The 21,002-nt window shown below is 40.2% G+C and overlaps 5 protein-coding genes and 1 long non-coding RNA gene across 7 annotated transcripts; 2 read left to right on the top strand and 4 right to left on the bottom strand.

The window, feature by feature from the left end:
* Positions 1-191: 191 nt before the first annotated feature.
* On the bottom strand, positions 192-1,140 carry LOC124411127 (ejaculatory bulb-specific protein 3-like). The gene is made up of 2 exons (XM_046890046.1): positions 858-1,140; positions 192-394 (listed from the first exon to the last, which is right to left on the bottom strand). Exons 1-2 carry the CDS (start codon positions 1,053-1,055, stop codon positions 236-238), a joined length of 357 nt encoding a protein of 118 aa, XP_046746002.1. The 5' UTR covers positions 1,056-1,140; the 3' UTR covers positions 192-235.
* A 521-nt stretch (positions 1,141-1,661) lies between these two features.
* On the top strand, positions 1,662-19,056 carry LOC124411155. Its single transcript, XR_006929647.1, has 3 exons — positions 1,662-1,674; positions 16,397-16,403; positions 18,405-19,056. It is a non-coding gene; the product is annotated as an uncharacterized LOC124411155 (long non-coding RNA).
* On the bottom strand, positions 2,227-3,313 carry LOC124411133 (ejaculatory bulb-specific protein 3-like). Its single transcript, XM_046890058.1, has 2 exons — positions 3,057-3,313; positions 2,227-2,604 (listed from the first exon to the last, which is right to left on the bottom strand). Exons 1-2 carry the CDS (start codon positions 3,250-3,252, stop codon positions 2,447-2,449), a joined length of 354 nt encoding a protein of 117 aa, XP_046746014.1. The 5' UTR covers positions 3,253-3,313; the 3' UTR covers positions 2,227-2,446.
* On the top strand, positions 8,759-13,330 carry LOC124411093 (ejaculatory bulb-specific protein 3-like). The gene is made up of 3 exons (XM_046889978.1): positions 8,759-9,236; positions 11,338-11,425; positions 13,069-13,330. Exons 1-3 carry the CDS (start codon positions 8,768-8,770, stop codon positions 13,172-13,174), a joined length of 663 nt encoding a protein of 220 aa, XP_046745934.1. The 5' UTR covers positions 8,759-8,767; the 3' UTR covers positions 13,175-13,330.
* Positions 13,535-17,803, bottom strand: LOC124411009 (oxidoreductase OpS5-like). 2 transcript variants are annotated; one of them, XM_046889820.1, is made up of 9 exons: positions 16,977-17,803; positions 16,371-16,533; positions 16,034-16,157; positions 15,736-15,946; positions 15,442-15,665; positions 14,959-15,264; positions 14,377-14,683; positions 14,065-14,283; positions 13,535-13,996 (listed from the first exon to the last, which is right to left on the bottom strand). In XM_046889820.1, the coding sequence occupies exons 1-9, from the start codon at positions 17,047-17,049 to the stop codon at positions 13,644-13,646; spliced, it is 1,980 nt and encodes a 659-aa protein (XP_046745776.1). In that variant the 5' UTR covers positions 17,050-17,803; the 3' UTR covers positions 13,535-13,643. The 2 variants fall into 2 exon arrangements, with proteins under 2 accessions (XP_046745776.1, XP_046745785.1); XM_046889829.1 differs by having other exon boundaries at positions 17,407-17,802.
* Positions 18,725-20,412, bottom strand: LOC124411121 (ejaculatory bulb-specific protein 3-like). Its single transcript, XM_046890032.1, has 2 exons — positions 20,113-20,412; positions 18,725-19,415 (listed from the first exon to the last, which is right to left on the bottom strand). Exons 1-2 carry the CDS (start codon positions 20,303-20,305, stop codon positions 19,219-19,221), a joined length of 390 nt encoding a protein of 129 aa, XP_046745988.1. The 5' UTR covers positions 20,306-20,412; the 3' UTR covers positions 18,725-19,218.
* Between the last annotated feature and the right edge of the window lie 590 nt (positions 20,413-21,002).

Raw genomic sequence — 21,002 nt, 5'->3', positions numbered from 1 at the left:
TTCACCAGAACTTTCCGTAGGTAAGTATTTTGTTTATTATATTTATAGTATCGTACGTTTTAATAAAATCATAATAACAAACAATTCAACAGTAATAACAAAATGTACATGTGTGTTCTAAAAACGACTGAGATTCGGGACAGAAATGCCACGTTATCGCTTAGTCAACATCCATCGCGAATCGATGTTTCTTCAGCATTCGCGTGCATTTCCCTCATTGAGTAAATGTGCTTTCTCAATGTTTCTGCTTCTGGGCATTTTCAAGAAAATGCTTGACCAGGGTGTTCCAGTCATCCGGCTGATGTTCGACGTACCATGCCACCAAAATATCCAAACTCTCCTTTTGCTTTTCTGTACATTTACGGCACTTCGTCAATACTGCTTCCGGAAAGAAACCTATTTTAATAAATAAAGCGACGGGTCAGGTAGGAGTCTCTACACGAAAAAATTGCGTTTGGCGTGAAACTTGAAATCTTTTCTTTGATAAAATGTGCTTTTGCAGGATATTTAACTCGTATTATTGTAACAATCCCGACATTGTGTTTTTCACCAAAAGTTCCACTGATGATATATTTACCACGATCACTACTGTTTACTTACGATGATCGACACCTGTTATGATTCAATAGTTGCAACGGTGGAAAAATTTTGGGATTAAATCGATTCTAAACTTGAAATAACGATTTTACATGCGATTTACACATATCGATGAGACTTCCGAGCCAGATTCGGGATTTCAAAATTATCTGCGTTCTATAGATTTTGCATGGATTCGAGGTGTGAAATATAGTATGAATATTATCTCTCACAATTAAAATACGAAATAAATTAGGTAAGTTAAATTCAGAAAAATACGTTCCTTTGAAGAATTGCGCATCAGCGGTAACGCAAGGTCCCGCGTCCATGAAGCATTTGTAGTACTGCTTACGGAGGCGATCGTTTTCAACAATTCCTAACGGGTCAATCCCGTCGTACTTGTCGGGGTACAATTCCTCGGTTGCGACGATCCCCAAAATGGCGAGAGCAAAGCCGACAACAAACGTGAAGCGGAGCATTGTTGATAGTGTCGAAATAATCTTTCACATCACACTGACACCGATTACCGGTTAAGCCCCGATATTTATACGGTTATTTAACACGCGAGGGAGATCCTTCGGTGAGCTGATGCTTATGCAATCACCATCCCCTCCTCGCCCGTCATGCCACTTAATGCGGATAAACATGCCATTACAAACTCCTGTCAGGTGATGTCTAATTCCTAGTGTGCAGATAAGGTTGTGATTGGTACTGCGTATCTTGTTCACTTTTAAGATTTGCATATGTTTTTTTTTTCTTTTTTATTTATTATTTTTTTTCGCGCCGTGCCAATAAAACGCAAACGCTGTACACCAGGAGTTACAACCGTGGTCTGAATCTGAGATGCTGATGTGTTAAAAGTAGGTATGACAAAATGCAAAAAATTTTGTCTATAATTACAAGGATATGCAACTTTTTCTTACTATGTTGAAGACGTTCTTCAGTCTTCTGACACTATAAAAATACGATGATCCCGTTATTTTAACCATTTGGAGTCCTGTTCCCACGGTTTTATCTTTCTCGTACAATTTATTTGCCTAGCAGGCTCTAGAAAGCTCTGGCAATGAATACTATGTCTAGACCTTGACACCGTTTGTGGTTGAAACTTTTTTTCCGATCTCATGAACGTGAATTCATCGACCTTTCGGCAAGTAAAAAATATTCTGGGTAATGATCAGTCTCTTCCTATAGAAAAAGTTTGCTGTGTCGTAGAGGTATTAAATGGTCGGTCGTTCGAAGGATAACGCAATAATTGGACGCCTGCAATATTATTGTGGAATTCAATTGGATGCTGTTACGAAAGCATAATAATTATCTGTTATGTGATTAATATATCAGTTAGAACTGCACGACTTAAACGCAATTAAATCTTTGTTATTGGTTTCTCACCGTATTCTACGTCAGTTTTAAATTAAATCAAACTCGCTATACTTACATACAGCCTGTCAACAACATATATGAAAAAAGGAATTGAAATTCCTGTTCGATAATTTTTAATTCTCGGTATACCCGAGTTCCGGAATTACCACTACTGAATTTTTTTTCGTTGTTGAATATTTTTTTCTTTTTCTGTATCGCGAAGTATCTTTATTTTGATATGTTGGCCTGACGTGCAGATAAAATTTTTATTTAAATACTTTTGAGCAAAGCTTTGAACAAGAAATATTGCATTGAACATCCATGATTGTACGTCGGAACAATAATGTGCTTTCACAAGAATTTCAACAACAATAACGAAATACGCATACAGAATTTTGATATTACAAGCATATACAATTGAAATACCAAGATGTAGTAATTAATATTGGGTATCCAGGAGTTTTCACTCAATGGTCGGCATTCTAGGATCGATGTTCCTTCAGCCTCTGCCTTATTTCCCGGCGTGGGCATCCGCGATGCCCTTAGCGATCAGAGATTTCCACTCTTCCGGTTCGTTTTCGGTGTACCATACAGCCACGGTGTCGAAATGCTCCCTCTGCTTATCCGTGCATCTACGGCAGTGACTGGCTACTGCATCCGGAAAATGTCCTGTTTCGATAAACGTGAATTAGCGGTTAGATGCGAAACTCTGTACGGCAAATTAGTGACGTTTGGGAAAAATTTCGGTCAAATTTATAACGAGGAAATGTGCTTTTGTAAGAAACATTGCATAATTCTTTTTTTCAAACTAATGTCTTGATGATTTATAATCCAGGTAGAAAATATATTCACCATACGCACTACTGTTTACTCATAACCATCGAAACCTGTTATAATTTATTATCCATGAGGGTTGAAAATATCAGGTGAATATTGGTTGAAGATAGTTTTGTTGCGTATTCGAAAGGACAACTCAACATGTATCCTTCGAGTAAGATTTATATTTGAAAATTTACTTGCAGCGACTCGAGGTGTACAACTTTGATTAGAATTTCGCGTATTTATTAAAACGAACTTAATCCTCTCGGTAACTCGATTTAAAGTTAAGGACAGATACGTTCCTTTGAAGAATTTCGCGTCCTCGGTAAGGCATGGTCCCAAATCCATGAAGCACTCGTAATATTTCCTGCGAACCTCAGGGTTTTCGAGAATTCCCATCACGTCAATGTCGTCGTGTATGTCGGAGTAGAGTTCCTCGGCTGAAACCATCGCCAGAGCGGCGATAAGGAAACCGGCGACAAGGGTGATTCGAAACATCGTTGACAGTAGATGTCGAGATAACGTTTCACGTTAGACTAACTCCGACGACTCGATAACCCCTAATATTTATACGGTTATTTAACGTGCGGAAGTGCTTTGCTGAGTTAATAGACGTGCAATCAACCTCCACCTCCTTGCCAACCCTTGTCACCCAGGGGAGATACGGTATGGAATTATAACTTACAGCCCGGTAATGACCGCAGGTGTGCACTTCGGGCTGTGATCATTCCTGCGGTGCTTGCCGCGTTTTATCATTCGCAAAAGGCTTTATGTCGCCTTATACCGTGGACTGATGAAACGCAGGAACTGTTGCGAGGAGTTGACCACCGATATTGTAAATTTCATGTTTGCACACGACTAAACCGTCAATTCTAAAAAATTGCATGAAATTGTTGTATCATATCGCAAGTCATTACAGAGATTTCAGATAATGACAAGCTTTGAAAATGGCCACCGACTACTGTCAATTACTGCCGATCACAGTGAATTACACGGGGAAATTATTTCAAAGCACATTGCATGTTTAAAGGACTCGTCATTTGCACGATGCTTCGTAATGCGTAAAGCGGACAGCATTTAATAATTCTGCCGCTTACGATTAGATATGTCCATCCACAAATGCACAAACATTTATTTGAATATGAAAATAAATCTTCGACATATGGTGAAGGACATGTGGAATCGCTAAAATTTGGCAAGTCACAGAGAAAAGATTTATTGATTGAAATGACAGATAGAAACCGCTGCAATCGCTGCAATCAACCAAATTTTACCAGGGTCAAATATTATGGCGAGATAGGTAGAATTTTTTTGATTCCAACAAATAATTCTCTGCATATTAATTTTCGTTGCTTTATTCTGCTACAGTGACGTTTCACAGCACTTTCAGTCGCGAAACAGCGTTGAGAGTAACGGCAACGATTTTTTCAATCCTACATCCAGTGAAGAATACAGATTCCTGTGAGGACATCCGAATTTTATAGTTAAGATGATTATTTTCACTGTGTGCTAAACTTTAATATTGTATGCGGAACAATGGTTAAAATAATGCGGCGGTTTATCACGAAAATAGTTAAATATATCCTTTCCTACAACTCTACCATCGCATTTCTGACCTCCACTGTTTTTGTGATCGGCAATTTTTTGTTGATACAATTTAAACGATTGGCAGGCTTTAGCGCGTTCCAACTCTCCCGCATTGAACTCTAAAGACTAATTGCAAACGTCAATTTTTTACCGGTTTTGCCGTCGAAAATTGCTCGATCTTTGAGTTGGCAGATATATTGATTAGATTATGAGTGTTTTTTATCGGCTAAGGCTTCCGGGTTTAGTGAATGTATTGAATGTTCAAGAAATGCAACAATTGCGTAACTCCGATTTAGCGTATGTAACTAATTACAATAAGATGCTGTCACGACATTATACACAATCCAATGGGTAGGCAACATCCGTTAATGCATAACTCGATTCAAGCTTCTCAATATATTCATTAGAATATCACACCTAATTCAGTGTAAACTTTGTTTTTTTTCACAAATCAAATCCTCATTATGGGTGATGAAAATCACTTATCTAAATACACTGACGTCGAATCGATTTGCATGACGATAAAAACATTTTTTCTTCCACACGGTAGACGACTCGGTAATCTGTTAAAAAAAATAAAATTACATTTATTGAACAATAATAATTCAACAGTGCTCACACCGCCGAGTTGTAGAATTGCAAATGCTGAATAAATAAAACCAGTATACGGTTTCATGTGTAATCCGGTTAGAAAATTACAATTGTATAATGGTTTTTAATCGGCGGAGCTTTTTTACCAAAATCCAATGCGAAATACGAAAAAATGTTATCACTACATGCATTTGGGTAAGAAAATTTACATCCCAAGATTGAATCTTCCCTAATCTGTCTAATCTACATACGGCTATAGACTATAAATCGCAGTACAGCGATTAGAAATCTGCATTACCCGTGTCACGACGAAAAACAGGAATGATCTAGTCAGCTCCTATTTAGTCGATCGTAGGTAGAAGGCTTGGCGGTATGAAGACTGTGGTAAAAAGGTTTCTGCAGACCTCGCGATCACCTGCAGGTATCATTGCCGTCTGACAGTAAAGCGCGATACAAAGATCGTTAGCCGGTACTTTCTAGACTTCTGTCGATCGATCAGCGGTTCAACTTGTCGGACTTCCATCGATCAGAATATACGAGTATTCCAGAAAAATGCCGGACAGTTCGAAATTCGGACGACACGATATGCCTGTAGCCTCTCGTTTAATTTGGTGTAAAAATTGTCCGAATAAGCACAATTGACAGTGAGATTAAGTTGAATGCTGAAACAGCTTAACGTTTCGGGAGGAAAGAGAGAACCGCATACAACGTGCTTTTTATTAGATCGAATCTTTCGCTCCAGCTTAGATGTATAAAATATACTCTATAACGCATGTAAAACTTTTCTGGTTTTTGCGTTTACATCGTTTTTATAAAAAAAAAAAGATCATGACGAACTGGTCGGAACATTTGACTCCGAACATTTGTTTGTTTCCTGATCTTTAAGGCCTCTAAACAGTGTATTTTTCATCACTGCCAATAGAATGATACCTGCTCTTTTTGCCACGCATCATCCGTTTTGCATTATCCGCACGCGTGATTATAGTAGCAATTAAAAAGCAAAGATCAATTATCGACAATCGAGCAACGACCGGCCTTGTCATTACACGCACACGCACTCTATACAATCGGGCAAAATGCAGGTCACGCGAAAGTTGTACGAATCAGGTATTTCACTCGAAACGGAACCAGAAATGTAAACATCATGACTAGTCGTCTTGGTCCGAGGTTCAACCGGTTGTAGTTATCTACAGCCAGTTTCTGAGGCACAGATCATCCTCGTGATCGAAATCCATCATCAAGATCATTCAATAGAAAAGAGATGAACGCGTTTTACGGATATCGGAGGTGTTACGGCACTGCAGAGATGTAAACATACAATTTCTCCCCCTTCCTGCAATGTGAAATACCGTTTCGTTTACTCGAATGTCAACAAATCCCACAAGTCAGGATAAATGTATACATGTATACATGCATGCATTATATACGTTATATACACCGTGGTGAGATAAAATATCGTTGCCGTTTTACTGCACAAGCTCTGGTACACTTTCGCAACCGTTAACCTACATCGCGTTTCAGCTGTTCCTATGATGTTATTATTGACTTTGGAAAATCATGCTAATTTATTTGTGATTAGAGATCACAGATCTTAACTAAGAAATATCATTTCAACCTTTTTTTTCCTCTCATTTTCGTTCGTAAGCATCAACAAGGAATTCGCGTGTATAATTTATGCGAAGTAAGTAAGATTACTTGACAGCTCCAATAAATTATATGTGTGGGAATGAAAAGATGGGAAATCTTGTTTGAGTTTATTGTAGCTTGGAAAACATACGCAGTTATACGTTTGTTTCATCGAAACTTTACAAAACGGTAGTCTCTTGTCACATTTGATGCCAGGCTTTAATGAGGACTCAGTGACGCTTCTGATCCAGTAAATGTAACCGGGAACTGCTATTATAACCTCGTGCAATTTGAGTTTGCGAAATCAGCCTGGTCACGTATCAACGACTTTTTGACACACCCGCATTCTTGCGAGTTCAACGCGTATAAACAGACATCGCAATTATAGGCAATGTAATTTGAATTCTGAAATCGTCACTCAGATCCAGTGACTTAAGCTTGGAGATTTAGTATTTTCGATTCACCAATGAAATCTCAAAGTATCTTTCAAGAACATATACGAGTCATCATTACTGAATCTCAAAGTAGAATTTTCGGCAATTGTAGTTGACATATTCTATCTCGTGGATCTTTCGAAATATTCAAAACATCCTTTCTCTAACAATAAGCTCTTTGTCCGTTTCGAATTCTCATATACCTACACGAGCATTGAGCATGAGCATTATGCGATATTGACATAAAATACGTGATCACTGCAAATGCGTGCTAACGACACGTGGTACGTGTAATGATTGAGAGGTTGATTTCGAGCATGGTTTGCAACTAGATTTGGCAAGTTGAATGCCCGCGCATCGTAACGGGACATTGCGAACCATATAAACAATACCTTATCTGCAGACCGACGCCATCGACAGTTTCCTTTCAATCACGGAGGCATTTTTCACCGATTTATAAACGTACGTACGTCAATCCGACTTATAGATTCAGAACACCGATTTGCGGTTTCATACAGTGAGTAAGTGCGCAGTAGTTTGAATAATTTTTTTTGTCAATTATTTATGGTAACATCTGAGATAGGTTTGAAGAATTTTTATTGCGATGTAGCGGTGGATTGTGTCTTCGGGCAATCGATACAAAACAGGTATTGATTTTTAATCCGATGAGCTACCGAAGTGCCGATATCCCGTATAACTTTCTGACATTTATAAAATCATGTGGAGTTATCGACTGTTCGAAAAATAAAAGAAAAAGATCAAAACCAGTTTATCTAGGTAACATACTTCATTAGAGAATGATAAGACTGTCAAGTAACCCGTTTCACCTGAAAACTATGCGTCGTAGTCAAACCTGTCAGTCTACATTTTAAATTCTGCACTTCTATTGGCATCGAGTTCAAACTCTTCAAACACTGACCACAATAGGATTGTATTACTTCAAAATCATGAAAACTTTGATCTACACTTATTTCAATTCAAACATTTCGAGATACGAAGAGACAGTGTAAAGTATCTTTAAAATTTTTCTAAAGTATCGCGTTATGAATAGCTATTCGGCAATCAAATTAATAGGTAGAAGTCGGCAAATTTTGTGCAACGGTGTTCTGGCCTCGGATAAATTTCGGGAAGACCCAAAAAAAAAAAATTGCCCAATTATTGAGCTATCGCATTTATTGCTATTCGCGGTTCCCTCGATAATGCGCGTAATTCGAAAAACACTGAGAACCGATGGTTCAAGAAATATGCGCAAGAATGTTCCAGACCGAATCCTGACGCTGGTTACCGTGTTATTAAAACGCTAATAGTTGTTTTTGCGTTGGTCCGATATCTGCTACGGTCGCTATAAGATCTCTGAATAACGATGATGATTGATACTTATATACGGAAGTCAATTCTATAAAGCTTTTATCTATATATATGTCTGATACTGTTAGTGAAGGAATATGTTAAAAACTTATGAAAACCTCCTGAAATCGCATTTGGAAAAAGATGTAAAGACCGTTAGTTCTATTTAAAAAAAATCGCCTGGAAAAATGTTTCGAGGGTTTACATAACCAGTTGTTCTTATTTTGATCAGATACAGTTCGAATACAAATATTGCCGGTTAAATGAATGAGAAGGATGGGTATATAAAGCAATGAATTGATGAAGCTCATCCGTAAAATTTGAAAGCACATTATGGTGAGGTGGCTGTGGTTGATAGCTTTCGGTTTTCATGTACAAAAAAATGATCCTTACCACATGAGTGATTACTACTGATCAAAATCCTTGCGATGTGCACACATGGTTCATCGCCTGTTCATCACCTGAACGACCAGTGGCCACCTTCTGGCGAAAAAACGTCCCTCTTACCCACACCGCGGTTCGCTCATATATATATAAACGGGCACGGCATGAAATCTGGCCAGAATAAAGGCTCGCCTGAAGGGGGCCAACTTCGATGCAAGCTACTGCGTTGGATCGGGCGAGAGCCACCTATAAAACCAAGGTTGAATATTCCATTTCGCGTACTCCGGTTCAACATGGCCTCCAGAGTGCTCGCCCTGACAGTGGTGTGCTTCCTGGTGATCGTCGCCTCGACGGAAGTTCACGGATATATTTGGCCGAAGCAGAACACCTATTCGACCCGATGGGATAAGGTCAACATCGACGACATCCTCGACAGCAAGCGACTTCTGCGGTACTATTTCAAGTGCTTGATGGGAACTGGTCCATGCCCTCCTGACGGCCAGGAGCTTAAGAGTGAGTTTCCTCATCATCTAATTTCCATTCAACAGACGCGTCTCAATTTCCATCCTGCTCGTTTTGCGGTTTTGCGGTTTTGCGGTTTACGGCTCGTGCTTATTAGCAAAGTATAACGTACGTTTGACGTACCCGAGTGCACGCTGATGGGGTGAGGATGATTTACCGGTACCATTCTTGAACAAGATACTTCATTCTCATCTTTCTTATACTCGATTCCATTAAAGGCAATGATTTATAGACTTTACTCGACGCTTTGAGCCATACTGGTGAGCTTTCTTCCAACCTGTTTAATATCCACTTTTTGTATATTTAAAGAACTTTTCGATATACTTCTTTCCGGTTTTTTTTTTGCTATTTCTGATGGCATACTAACAGGTTTTCAACACTCGAGAGAAATTATTGCGAAATAATGTGAATTGTTATTGTAAGAAACAAACTGATTGAGAAAAATCGTAAAAATTGAAGGATTAATTCATTTTTGAGAAAGCTAATTTTTTTAATTACAAGTGTTTGGGGTCACTGATTACGAATCTGAAATCAGATTTTGAAAATTCGGCATAGCGAATCCAATTGGGGACCCCGAAAACCCATGCAAAGAGTTTTTTGACCGTATTCGATCGATTTTTAAACTTTTAAACAATAAGATTATTCAGAAATCAGAGTTCGGCACTCAAATTATTAGTCTTCTTAAACGTGGCAATGGAGATAGACTCTTCGGCATTCCGGATTCGCAAGTAAGACGAATCATTAACCATTCTGCAAGTAAATTTACGAAATTCAGAGGCACGATACTAGACACAGTTAACAAATCAAACCTCATTAGCAATGCGGAAGTAGAAATTATTCTACTGTGCCAGTTTTGCTAACATTATTTTCACTTCTTGACCTTGGAGGTATCCGACTGTGGTTCACTGTGATGGACTTTCGGCGTGGGGACGTAATTGATGCATTCACTTTTAAATTTGGTGCCAATCACCCTGTCACAACACCTGCAATATATGTCATTCAATGTAACCGAGTTATTCCCAGTAAGGCAGTGTCGGGGATGATAATTTCGGTCGCTCACTCAATGCACTGTGCTAAGTGCGTGTGGCAGTCATTAATCAAGTACTCGCATCCATTACTTAAGTAATACACATCCTTACCAGCGGGAGAGAGAGAGAAAGATAGAGAGAGTGAGCAAGAAAACATCAATAATCCGCTGACCCATTATCGAAATCGAATCGATCGCCATCGCAATATCAGATTCGTTCTTAAATTTCCTCTCAGTAACTCTTGAATGAATGTTATACCCTGTGAAAAAATGTAATACACACAGAGAGACTTTTTACGAACAAAAATTAAATCGTTGCACGTACCATTGATTTTCTTCATACATTTCAATGAAGGTGAATGTTCGGAATACGTGAAACGTAATAATGTCAGAAGTGATTGTTCACTCACATTATACGGACAAGACTTGTGATCTGAAAAAGAAAGGGAACGTTTCATACGAGCGTCTCTGAATCTGGATTTCCAGCCTGACCTTCGTCAAGGTGATGGACTTCTGATGAAATCGCAAGATCAACGAACCTCGTGTCCGTTCTTTGGTAGCAAGTTTCTCCAAGTACAACAGACCTGATTCGTCTTTTCAATTTTTGACACGTTCCAAATATTTTCCTTCGAAAACTTTTTCAATCAAAAATTCAATCATTTTTTCAAAATTATCATTGCAATGCATGCTTTGCGGTACTCATGGCCTCGTTCTATGAACCAAGCCGACGACAGAGGAGTTTCATAAAAGTCCGGGCGATACCCGAGGGGAGATGATTACCTGATGCTCGCCGCTTAAACCTCCGAGCGAATCGTTAGTTTCTGCACGCAAGGAGGCGATAAGCTCTATACGTAATCGCTAAACCTCGCTTCATATTCCGGGAGCGTTTTGTCATTTCTCAGTAGCGAACCACACCTTGTCTTGGAGGCACGAACTATCGCTCTGTTTGACGTTCCTACAAATGTAGACCGTTAATTTCCGGGCGTTGAAGAATCTCGTGTTTCTGCACGATTCCTTTCTTTACCTGCGAAACTGGTAGTGACTTTTCACTTTTCTTGGTTTCAGGGGTGCTGCCGGAAGCCTTGGAAACGGCCTGCGCGAAATGCACCAAGAGTCAAATGGAAGGAGCGGCCAAGGTGATAGGATTTTTGAGGTGAGTCTGCCCCCCCCCCCTCCCCTCTTCCCCTTCGAAGAAAAAAAATCTGCTCTTAAGCATCATACGAAGAAACGTCGGAGTAATTTCTCCGTCTAATAGCGATATTAACGATATAGAAAAAAAGAAAATTTAAAGATATTTGCAAGGTGAGAATGATGAGATAGGTTTGTTTACAGACCGGGAATAATGATTCGCGTGTAATTGGTCATAATTAATTCAGCATTGCGTCATTCTCCAGGCACCCACGTATTCGAAAAGCCTGATTTGTTATGCTGTATGAGTGGAAGGATTCCTCGGCTTGCACGCGGATTACATTGTCTGAGATTGGATCTCGAGATGTGCGTGATAGGAATCTGCAAAAAATCATTTCCGGCGTTATGCAAGGCAGTCGCATACTTACGAGTCACACGGCACGTACATTCACGCTACTTGTGATGATCAGTCCGACCTCTGACCAGGCATTAAATCTTTACACTTTTTAATAACAATCTACAATACTTTTAATGATTTCTGAAGATTCCCAATTCACTGCGGCGAAATGTGGCGAATGTGTTTAGCCGTTTATCTCACCGCGGGCTATAAATGCCAGACAGTAAAGACGCTGATGGAAATTTTGCGGAATCATAGACGTCACACCACCTTATAGGACTTATGCCGTCGGCCTTTCGGCCTGATATCAACAAGGATTATCGTTATAATAATTTAGCCGTATTTGTTTCGTGTCATGCTGTAGATATAACATATATCGTGAAATCCGAATGATTCCATTAAATTTTGAAGAGACAGCCAATCTGGCAACTTGCTGTTTTTACTATAAGAAAACAAGTTTTTGTTGTTCCGTTTGAGGCTTGTATTTTTCGCAAACGTTACCTAATTCTCAAATCAAGGACAATTGCTCCGTATTTCCTGTTACCGTTATCATTATTATTTGGGATTAAATAGATGCATGAAATGGGTTCTTTACAAACGGTTGAATTATAGTATTACGTACGATAATGTTGTAGGTTGTTTTTTTAACATATTTTTTTTTTTCGCGAAGAAACATGCATTATATATCGTTGAATTGGTGAAAGCAATTCACGTGTGTAATAGTACATCTTCTAAAAAAAACAGGTTTTTTGATTACTGTTCCGAATTCAAATTTACATATTTGCATTAAACAACGATTTATATGAAAAGAACTTCAAGGCTGTTCATCAGGCCGGAGTAATTTGGAAAACTTAAAACGTGTAAACCAATTTTTTTTTCATCTGTTTTATTTTTTAAGTCATGCCGATAAACGTGTCATCGCTCCAGCTCCAGTCTCAGGAATAATCAGTTAGGTAGTGCCACGCAAAACCGAAAAGTCCAGAATGCGTGCAGAGTTCAGTGGGTTCACCTTGAACCTATGACACGACAATCAATCTTTACAGTCTTGTAGCTTGATTGTTAATGCAAAAACAAATTTTACCAAGTAATATATGAACTGCAATAATTTTTGACAGATTTACAAGTCAGAAGTGAATGCCACGAAATGCATGAGGGAATAACAGCATGTATGTGTATGTGTGTGACAGAGAGAGAGAGAGAGAGAGAGAGAGAGAGAGAGCGGGAAAAGGAGGAAGGAAATTCTCTATTGATGCTGCTTATTTGAATTTCAGGGAAAACCGGCAGGACGATTGGGAGCAGCTTTGTGAAAAGTACGATCCGGACGGGAAGTATCGTCAAAAATACATCGAACCATCTCCGGATAACAACACGGCTTGAAAGTTGTTACCTATTTTACAAGTGGTTCCTTAATTTTTTGAATATTCGCTTTTTCTTTCCTCTGCGCGTCACTTGCGCACCTGTCATGTACATGCCATTTTTATTTTTATATTTAGATATGTAGAATATTTATACAACCTTTTTCTCAAACCTATTTTTTTTTTTTCCATTATTAAGTTTTTTCACCAAACTTTGACTCCCATCCTAAAATGATTTTTTTTTCTTACTCTCAAGTATATTTAGACTGAGAATATCCCCAGAATCGTTGAACGTATGTCAAGTTGATGAATCGGTCGGTGAAGACTCCTTGACGAATACTCTCCAGGTGTTATTATCAGCGACCTTCATACTATTCAAGTTACCTTGAGTATTTCAATCGATCCGGAATCAAAAATTGGTCCAGTATCAAGAACCTCACGGGATTCAGATGCAGGTAATAAACCAGTCGTTGATAAATTGGGGACCTTGTCTAGTTGTAGGAGCAGTTCTGATTACATTGAGCAATTGGATCGAAGCTCTCGCATCTCGGGAAGTTCTTAGGGGGTGGGGGAACGAACCCATGAACTCTGAAGACAACCGACATTCCGATTGACATATGCCACTCGAAATGGCAGTGGAAGAGCCAGTCACCAGGATTTCCGGTATAAAATCGAATTCTCGTCGAACCGTTTTGGGGTATAGAAACCGTGTCCTTAAGTGGGGGGATTTTATTATGACTTTGCGAGCCCGACATCCGCAGCGATTCGTTGCTACGCGCTATTTCCATAACGTAAAATTTGTAGCCGTGTAAATGAAAGGGGTGAGACAGCGGTGGATAAGTAGCTGGAAATACAGAAGCAAAACGTTATTCTTAGCGACAAAGCATCGTTTTCTACACTCGGAAGACTTACGTGGATTTATATCCATCAAGACCAATTCTATGTTAGCCTTGTAAGGTAATTCTATGACGTGGGTGCAGATGCAAAAGCTGCCATTGGCACACTTGGAGGGTTTGTTCTGCGCGTTGCAGAAGGTCGCGTTTGAGCTTCTATTCAGCATCATTACAGTGTCGGGAAATTCGTTCGTGATGCCGTTCACTATTCCGGTTTCCAATATCAACGGAGGCCTCACTGTAGGTGACATTTCGTGAGGAGGTTTACTTTTTCAATGATTGAAATCAACTTTAATAAAGAAAATTGTAAAAACTTCTCGGTTGCACCTACGTTGAAATGGGTTGAACTCCGTTGTTGGATTACTGACTGTCCCGTGCAACGTTTCCACTGTCCATTCCCAGTATCCGAAGGTAACGTTCATCCGAGTGATGTCCGCTTTGCCCAGGACATCTGACGACGACGAGGCTTTGTATCCCTGCAATTCGCTCACGCAAATTTCAGACGCTGACGCCACGCATGACGCGTTCGGGTAATTAAGACGAATTTTGAATGGAAGAGGATTATCCTGCGTGGGCTCCGGTGTGTCAGGATAAATCCCCGTGGCACCATCTGCGGTACCATAGGACAAAACTCCAACCTGCAAGGCACGTTTCAATTAGGCTTTTAACCAGCCCCTTATTTCGTTGGATTGGTGGAATTATTTTCGCGAGTAATTCTACAAATTGTAATAACTTGTGGCATTCTGGTATTGAGCTTTGAAACAACGTTTCCTTTCGCGATGATATCGATGCTCCGATATCCAAGCGACCTTCGGCCACTTATAACTGAATTTCAAGCCGAATATCAAGCTAACGCAAAGCTGCTAGCCTCGAAACGAGTGGTATCGACATCCAGCTATCGCGAGTCGCTGACCTGGTCAACGCGATCGACGTCGTCGCAGACGAACAGTCCCCTGACATAGATCCAGTAGGCACCGGATTTTCGACTAGCGTTGACTATGACGTCGAAACGTTCACCCGATTGGGAAACCAACGCGTCGACGGTTTTAGGATGGACGTCACTTCCATCGGTAGCGATGACGGTCATAGTGTGATTTTCGATCTGGAATTGCATCGGGCAAATCAAACTGGCGGCGTTGATGATCCTTATACGGTAAGACTTTCCGGTCTGAACGTGAAAAGTAGCCAAGGGTGTCTGGGTCGTCCGATTCGTTTCCGGCTAAAATTTGAATGACAGAAGGTAAAATTTGACGTGGTGAAATCGTTCCTGATTAAACAAGTCGGATTTCATCTCGAAGGGGAAAAGATTCAAGCCTCATGCACTAGGTAAAAATTGTTTCGCAGTGAATTGTTGGTAGATCATGCAGCTCGCTTTCCACGAGAAATCATATCTTACATCACGCCATCGACCAAGACCGTTGATCAGAAAGCTAGCCGGTGCTATTCCCGGATTTCTCGTTAAAAGCCCCGGGAAGAACAATTCGGCATACTCGTGCATGTAGTCCGTCAAGACTATGACGTGACTGGGTTTATCCTCGGAGTACAATTTCCTGGCAGGTTCATCACGGATCGGCCGCCTGACTATCAGCGCTCCGTTGTGGCCGTTGGTTTTCTGGAAGCCTTGGTAAAAGCACCGCGTTAATAAGCAAGCAGCAGCAGCTCGGACGGTTCTGAACGTCGAAACACTCACCTGAGTGACTGTGATAGAAGTAGGTGCCGGACTCGTTGACGAAAAAAACGTATCTAAAACTGCTGCTCTCAGGTATGCCGCACTGAGTGATTTTCGGCACTCCATCCATCCACTGGGTTCCCTCCTGGAGTATGCCGTGCCAATGGATGGTCGACTCTGTGCCGCCCATTTGGTTCTTGATGTTGACGGCGACGAGGTCTCCAAGGCAAACCTGGAGCCAGTCGGATGGAAAATGGATGAAGAGGCTCCGCGGTAATGTGATCAATAATTCACTGGGTACGAACCCAGCTACGGTTACCTGAATGCTTGGCCCGATTCCCATCCTGTTGATAGACATCAGACCCCGCTCAGTACCGTCTCCAGTAATGCACTGCGGGTGCATGCAGTCCTTCAGGACGCCACGAGAGCAGTTTCCACACGCGCTGTAAGGAAGGTGCATCAGGTTAATTGGTTGCACTTGATCAAGGTCGGACTGTATGCGCTAAGTGATTGCTGAACCCTGAGGCGTAGCCGGAGTGAGTGGCAGGTGAATCAGAAATGCGTCTTACTGGCGTTGCGAGGTTTTCGCCAATTTTTTTGCCGCACTTTTTTCACGAACGGTAGCGAACTTGTCTTGTGGGACTTTCTATACTTACGAACCCATCGCGTGGTAGTGCTCGAGGACGAATGTGTAAACGCAGACTCTGCTGGTCCCGTTTGCCTTGCAGGTTCGGTTGCAGTCCGTTGAGTTTAAATTTTGCACACCCATTCCGTGGAGCCAACAGTAGAGATTATCCATGGTAACCCGGGACGGTATTTCTAGGTGATCATAAATCGTCTCGTTATAAATCATTTGTTTATCACTTTTACACAATATTGTGCGTAATCTATCTATACTGTCTTTGTGTGTTTCTTTTTCTTCAACGCGAAATAATCGCCTTAAATTTTAACCGTTGCGTTATATCCGAAAAATCTCATACAGTTCCGCCATCAGCAGCTATAACTCAGTTTACATAATTGTTGACAGTCTCCTCTGAATCTTGTAAATTGATTCACCCTTGCGTCAGCCAATATTGACCCTCGTCATCTCGTCATTCCAATTCATTCGAGCTTATCCCGGCTTCTCTGTCGTTTGTCATTTGCGTAATTTGACGCGATCTAGTTCCGTCCATGACTTTTATTGCAGTTGGGTATTATAAAGACACGTAAACGCGGATTTTCAATTCGAAATTAATCCGAAAGAGCGCGGATATCGAGTTTACCTATAACAGGGCCCTGAGCGATGGAGCTGGCAACAATAGATATCGTTAGTAAATATTTATACGGAATTGCCATTTTTATTTTCCTCTCTTCTGCGTATATAACTCACTGAACGAAAAATTCTAAGCAAATCGTACAGCTCTCGAAAAAACCTCGCACTAGACATCGTCCGCATCCTGCAGAGTTTATATTGTAACGTATTTTGTTTATTTGAAAGTAATAAAAACATTTTTCCTGATAACAATTCTTATCTATTAAGAAAACACGTTGCTTCTATACATATTTTACCTTTCGATCTTACCTGCGCAATAATCATCAATAAGTGTAAATACATGTAATTGAATGAAAAGCGTAAGTATTAGAAAACTGCAATAATGTTTCATAGAATAGAATTTTTCGCAAAATAAATAAACCTCGCTCAGGCTAAATTGCCTCTATGTTTTCACCTGTTCTCCTATCCTGCATTGCACTCGTTTACAGATAATGAGATTTCATTAATTTAACGTTCTAATTACGCCTCGAAGCACAGCTGCGACCGGATCAGAACATATTATTGTCATCTCAACGCTTCCGATGCGATGTACAATTGGATTCCTTGTATATGGCAGAGACGTTAGCAGCATCGACCGTGTCTCTTCAATGCCTTTGGTGCGCAACTTGCGAAACAAATATGTTTATTACTTCATGGATAATTCGCAGCGCTGACAGTTGGATGCTCAGCGTTTTGTTTCTCGGTATTCTTTTCAATTCCGCACTCGCGTCATTTAAATCGCATAATTGGTTATTCAGCGTATTCACACTGTCAATAGTTTCTATCTCGCAACGATACTTAGTTTTCACAATCTTGGCAAATTCAAGTATGCCATATTTCCACCGCGATGCATCATGTTATACTCCTACAATGTCTCTGGAACTCCTTGACGGATATACATATACATATAAAAATCGACGTTAATTAGCTGCGATATCAGATTTATCGCAAGAATTACAGCCGTCGGCTTTACGAAAAGGTATTACAAGCTGTAATTATGTGGAAACAAAAGATACAAGACTTGATTGAACTGGATTTAGAATGTTAAGCCAGTAAATTGAAACCGTGAACGGCTGATTTCTTTTTCAATCAGGATAAATAACGTACAACAGATAAGCCAGTCTACAGCCGAGTAAATAATGAGTCGTATTCTCCACCACAATGCCATGGATTAACGGAGGTGTCGTTGTGCTGCGAATCGGATCGAAGCCTCTGAAGGTTTTATGAAAAATATGTCCGCGGTGCGATTTTACGATAAAAGGAACTTGCGCTATTCCGCTATTTCCGACTTACCGAGAATTATGCCTTCTCATATCATTAATGCTTGAACAACCTGTAAAAATATTCAGCTCCTTTTTAAAAACTGTTCAAATTTGAAATATTCTTAGTAAAATAAAAGTCGCTGAAGCCGTTCCTGGAAAATCGCGCACGAATAATTTTATTACACAGTGTTTGTCAGACTGATATAAGTATGAAAGTACGTCTACCCACGTACATGTATTTCTCCCTCGTACCGAAACAATGAATCAATAGCAAGTAAAATCACGCAGACACCGTATATTAAAACTGGAATTGGACAATGGGCTCGAACCACGTTGGGCAGGCGGAAAAACACAAAGGACCGTTGAACTTTGTCCTGTTAATCATTCTGAATTAGTGATATCGGGCGATGCGCCGGTGAATCCTGGTTCGCGAAATTTATTTTTTAACTATATTATATGATATGTGTAGACCTGGATGTATTTGCTGTACGTTTCCAGACGCATTTTACAACCCTGAGGTTTGAAAGAGAGTGGTTGAACGGAAGAGCAATGAATTGTGTAAAATACAGGTCTGCCTAATCCTTATTCAGAACGAACAATAAAGGATAATCTGATTACTCGGGAGATTAGAATCAATCTGAGCGGAGATACGAACAAGTTAACCGGTATTATAAATTCGAAAGTTCCGAAGTAATTACTTAAGATCGTAATTGCTTGAAATAACATCTTTGTAAATCACTCACTTCAGACTCCGCAACGGTTCGGTAAATTACAGGTAATGATGTACATGATTATCAGAGCAAAAATATTTTATTACATATTAATTAATCGAATTTAGGAAAAAACAAAATCAAACGAAACAAAACAAAATAGAACAACTAACATAAAATTACCGCGAGACTCGTCGATTAATATACAATTTCAAGTCTCGGGTTTTCCGGAAATTGATGTTTAAGTGCATCCCTCAAGCTTCCCAAATTTCTCTTCGAACGCAGCGCGATATTTTTGGTCCGGGTCAAACTTTGCGAGAAGTCTGTCGAAAGACGCTCTCTGCTTCATGCATAAGTACCCGAGAGTGTCTTTGATTTTATCTTTCTGTTCTGGCGAGCACTTGGCACATGATGTTTCCAGCGCCTCCGGAAGAACCTCTGCAAACGAATAAAATAACAATGTTAGATCTCCGTCTTTGAGTCAATATTGACTGTCATTCGTTGTCAGTATATTAATTACATCAAATGATTTATGGCTGTAGGATTATTTTTTTTCCTCACTTTCGATAATTCGAAACTGTGACAAAAGCGTCCTTCTAAATGGCACAAGAATTGTCGCACAGAAATTAACTTCCAATTAAACTGACACCTTTTGGCCAAGTCTCCTTCAAAATTTCGCTTCAAGTAATAGGAAAACATGCCAAGCTTATTTGCCTTTGAGTGGTAACTGACAATGAGCTAAAGCTTAGTTTGAGTTTGTTCAAAGCTGGCGACTAGACGATGCTACACTCGCGCGATTCGACTGGTTCTCACATATTCCAGGACATGTAATTATCCTTATACGTCTTATCGACGTCTTCGCTGGCTCCTCGGAAAATGTTTTACAAGCGTACAGATGTACGTTAATAACACCGACTGCCTAAGCTCTTGAGCCAGCTGAGTGTTGACATTTTAATTCAGCAATTCGCTTTCTGTCTACCTTCATTTTGCAGCCGACACTTGTAAAATCGCGAATATAATAAATCGATTTAACTACGCAATACTGAGCTGATTATGATCAAAGGTAATGCTTGTCTACATGAAGAACTCCACGAAGAGAGTTCGAAAAATTGTGCCCATGCGAATCGTTACTCACTTTTTAGCTCCAAGGCGTCCTGAGGGCAGCCGGTTGCCTTCTCTTCCACTACGCACTCCTCGTACTTCTTTAAGAGTCGATTGTTATTAACAATCGCGTGCGTGTCCAAGTTGTTCCATTTCCCATTGTAATATTCATCGGCTGCAGCCACTGCGGCGATACAAGCCAAAACCATGACGCAGTAACACTTCATGTTGAATTGGTTTTCGTCCCCGGGTTGTTAGGATGATCTAAATTGAAGAAGAATAGTAAGGATGCTGACTGAGCGACGCTGTGCCACGAACTGATTGAATCCTGCGTTATTCGCTTATTTATACTAAGCAGGACTTGCCTTCGTTTCTTTCTATGCAGTTGAGGTTGAGGTTGCCGTGACCTCAACCCGCTTGGCATGAAAACAAAAACCTGTTCGTTAGGTAGGCTCGGTTGCAAGGCGAGAGAGTGCAACAAAATATGCAAGCGTCATCAGATGTCGGTTAACGTTTAATGGACTGCAGCTTCATTAATTCGCGATGAGAATCATGCAATTTCCCAGCTTACATCAGAGCACACAGTGTATGAAAATCGATCATCACCTCTTTAACCGTGTTTTCCAGACACTAGCTGACTGTGTCTATCGATGCAAAATTTCCACAGGGAATTGCGTAATTGAGTTGGCCAGTGAAGTTTAGTACCATTACTCTTATTGACTTCGCTCACTTGCGCTCTTACTTCACACATGCACGCACTCCAGTCTCCGGTCAGCCTTACTCCGTTACGTAACTCCAGATGGGACGTACCTTACCAGTAGAAACACACATTACATAAAAGTAGAGTGTAAGTTTTTTGAAATATAATAATTATTCCTGAAACATACGTGTCTAGGCTTTTTTTCGTTGCATTCCTTCTCAGTA

Source organism: Diprion similis, chromosome 2 (genome assembly GCF_021155765.1).
Source record: "Diprion similis isolate iyDipSimi1 chromosome 2, iyDipSimi1.1, whole genome shotgun sequence".
Lineage (NCBI taxonomy): Eukaryota > Metazoa > Arthropoda > Insecta > Hymenoptera > Diprionidae > Diprion > Diprion similis.
The sequence above is the reverse complement of the archived record's forward strand: the minus strand, read 5'-3'. Positions and strand labels throughout refer to the sequence as shown.

Bases quoted from the DNA above. Each gene is read 5' to 3' on its own strand.
- LOC124411127 (XM_046890046.1), bottom strand. From the start codon at position 1,055: ATGCTCCGCTTCACGTTTGTTGTCGGCTTTGCTCTCGCCATTTTGGGG. The intron at 395-857 runs ACGTATTTTTCT...ATTAAAATAGGT, and splicing joins ATGCGCAATTCTTCAAAGGA to TTCTTTCCGGAAGCAGTATT.
- LOC124411133 (XM_046890058.1), bottom strand. From the start codon at position 3,252: ATGTTTCGAATCACCCTTGTCGCCGGTTTCCTTATCGCCGCTCTGGCG. The intron at 2,605-3,056 runs GAACGTATCTGT...TTATCGAAACAG, and splicing joins GGACGCGAAATTCTTCAAAG to GACATTTTCCGGATGCAGTA.
- LOC124411093 (XM_046889978.1), top strand. From the start codon at position 8,768: ATGTGCACACATGGTTCATCGCCTGTTCATCACCTGAACGACCAGTGG. The intron at 9,237-11,337 runs GTGAGTTTCCTC...TCTTGGTTTCAG, and splicing joins TGACGGCCAGGAGCTTAAGA to GGGTGCTGCCGGAAGCCTTG. The intron at 11,426-13,068 runs GTGAGTCTGCCC...TTTGAATTTCAG, and splicing joins AAGGTGATAGGATTTTTGAG to GGAAAACCGGCAGGACGATT.
- LOC124411009 (XM_046889820.1), bottom strand. From the start codon at position 17,049: ATGGCAATTCCGTATAAATATTTACTAACGATATCTATTGTTGCCAGC. The intron at 15,947-16,033 runs GTAACCGTAGCT...GACTGGCTCCAG, and splicing joins GAATCGGGCCAAGCATTCAG to GTTTGCCTTGGAGACCTCGT. The intron at 13,997-14,064 runs GTAAGTCTTCCG...CTGTATTTCCAG, and splicing joins CTTGATGGATATAAATCCAC to CTACTTATCCACCGCTGTCT.
- LOC124411121 (XM_046890032.1), bottom strand. From the start codon at position 20,305: ATGAAGTGTTACTGCGTCATGGTTTTGGCTTGTATCGCCGCAGTGGCT. The intron at 19,416-20,112 runs GTGAGTAACGAT...ATTCGTTTGCAG, and splicing joins GGACGCCTTGGAGCTAAAAA to AGGTTCTTCCGGAGGCGCTG.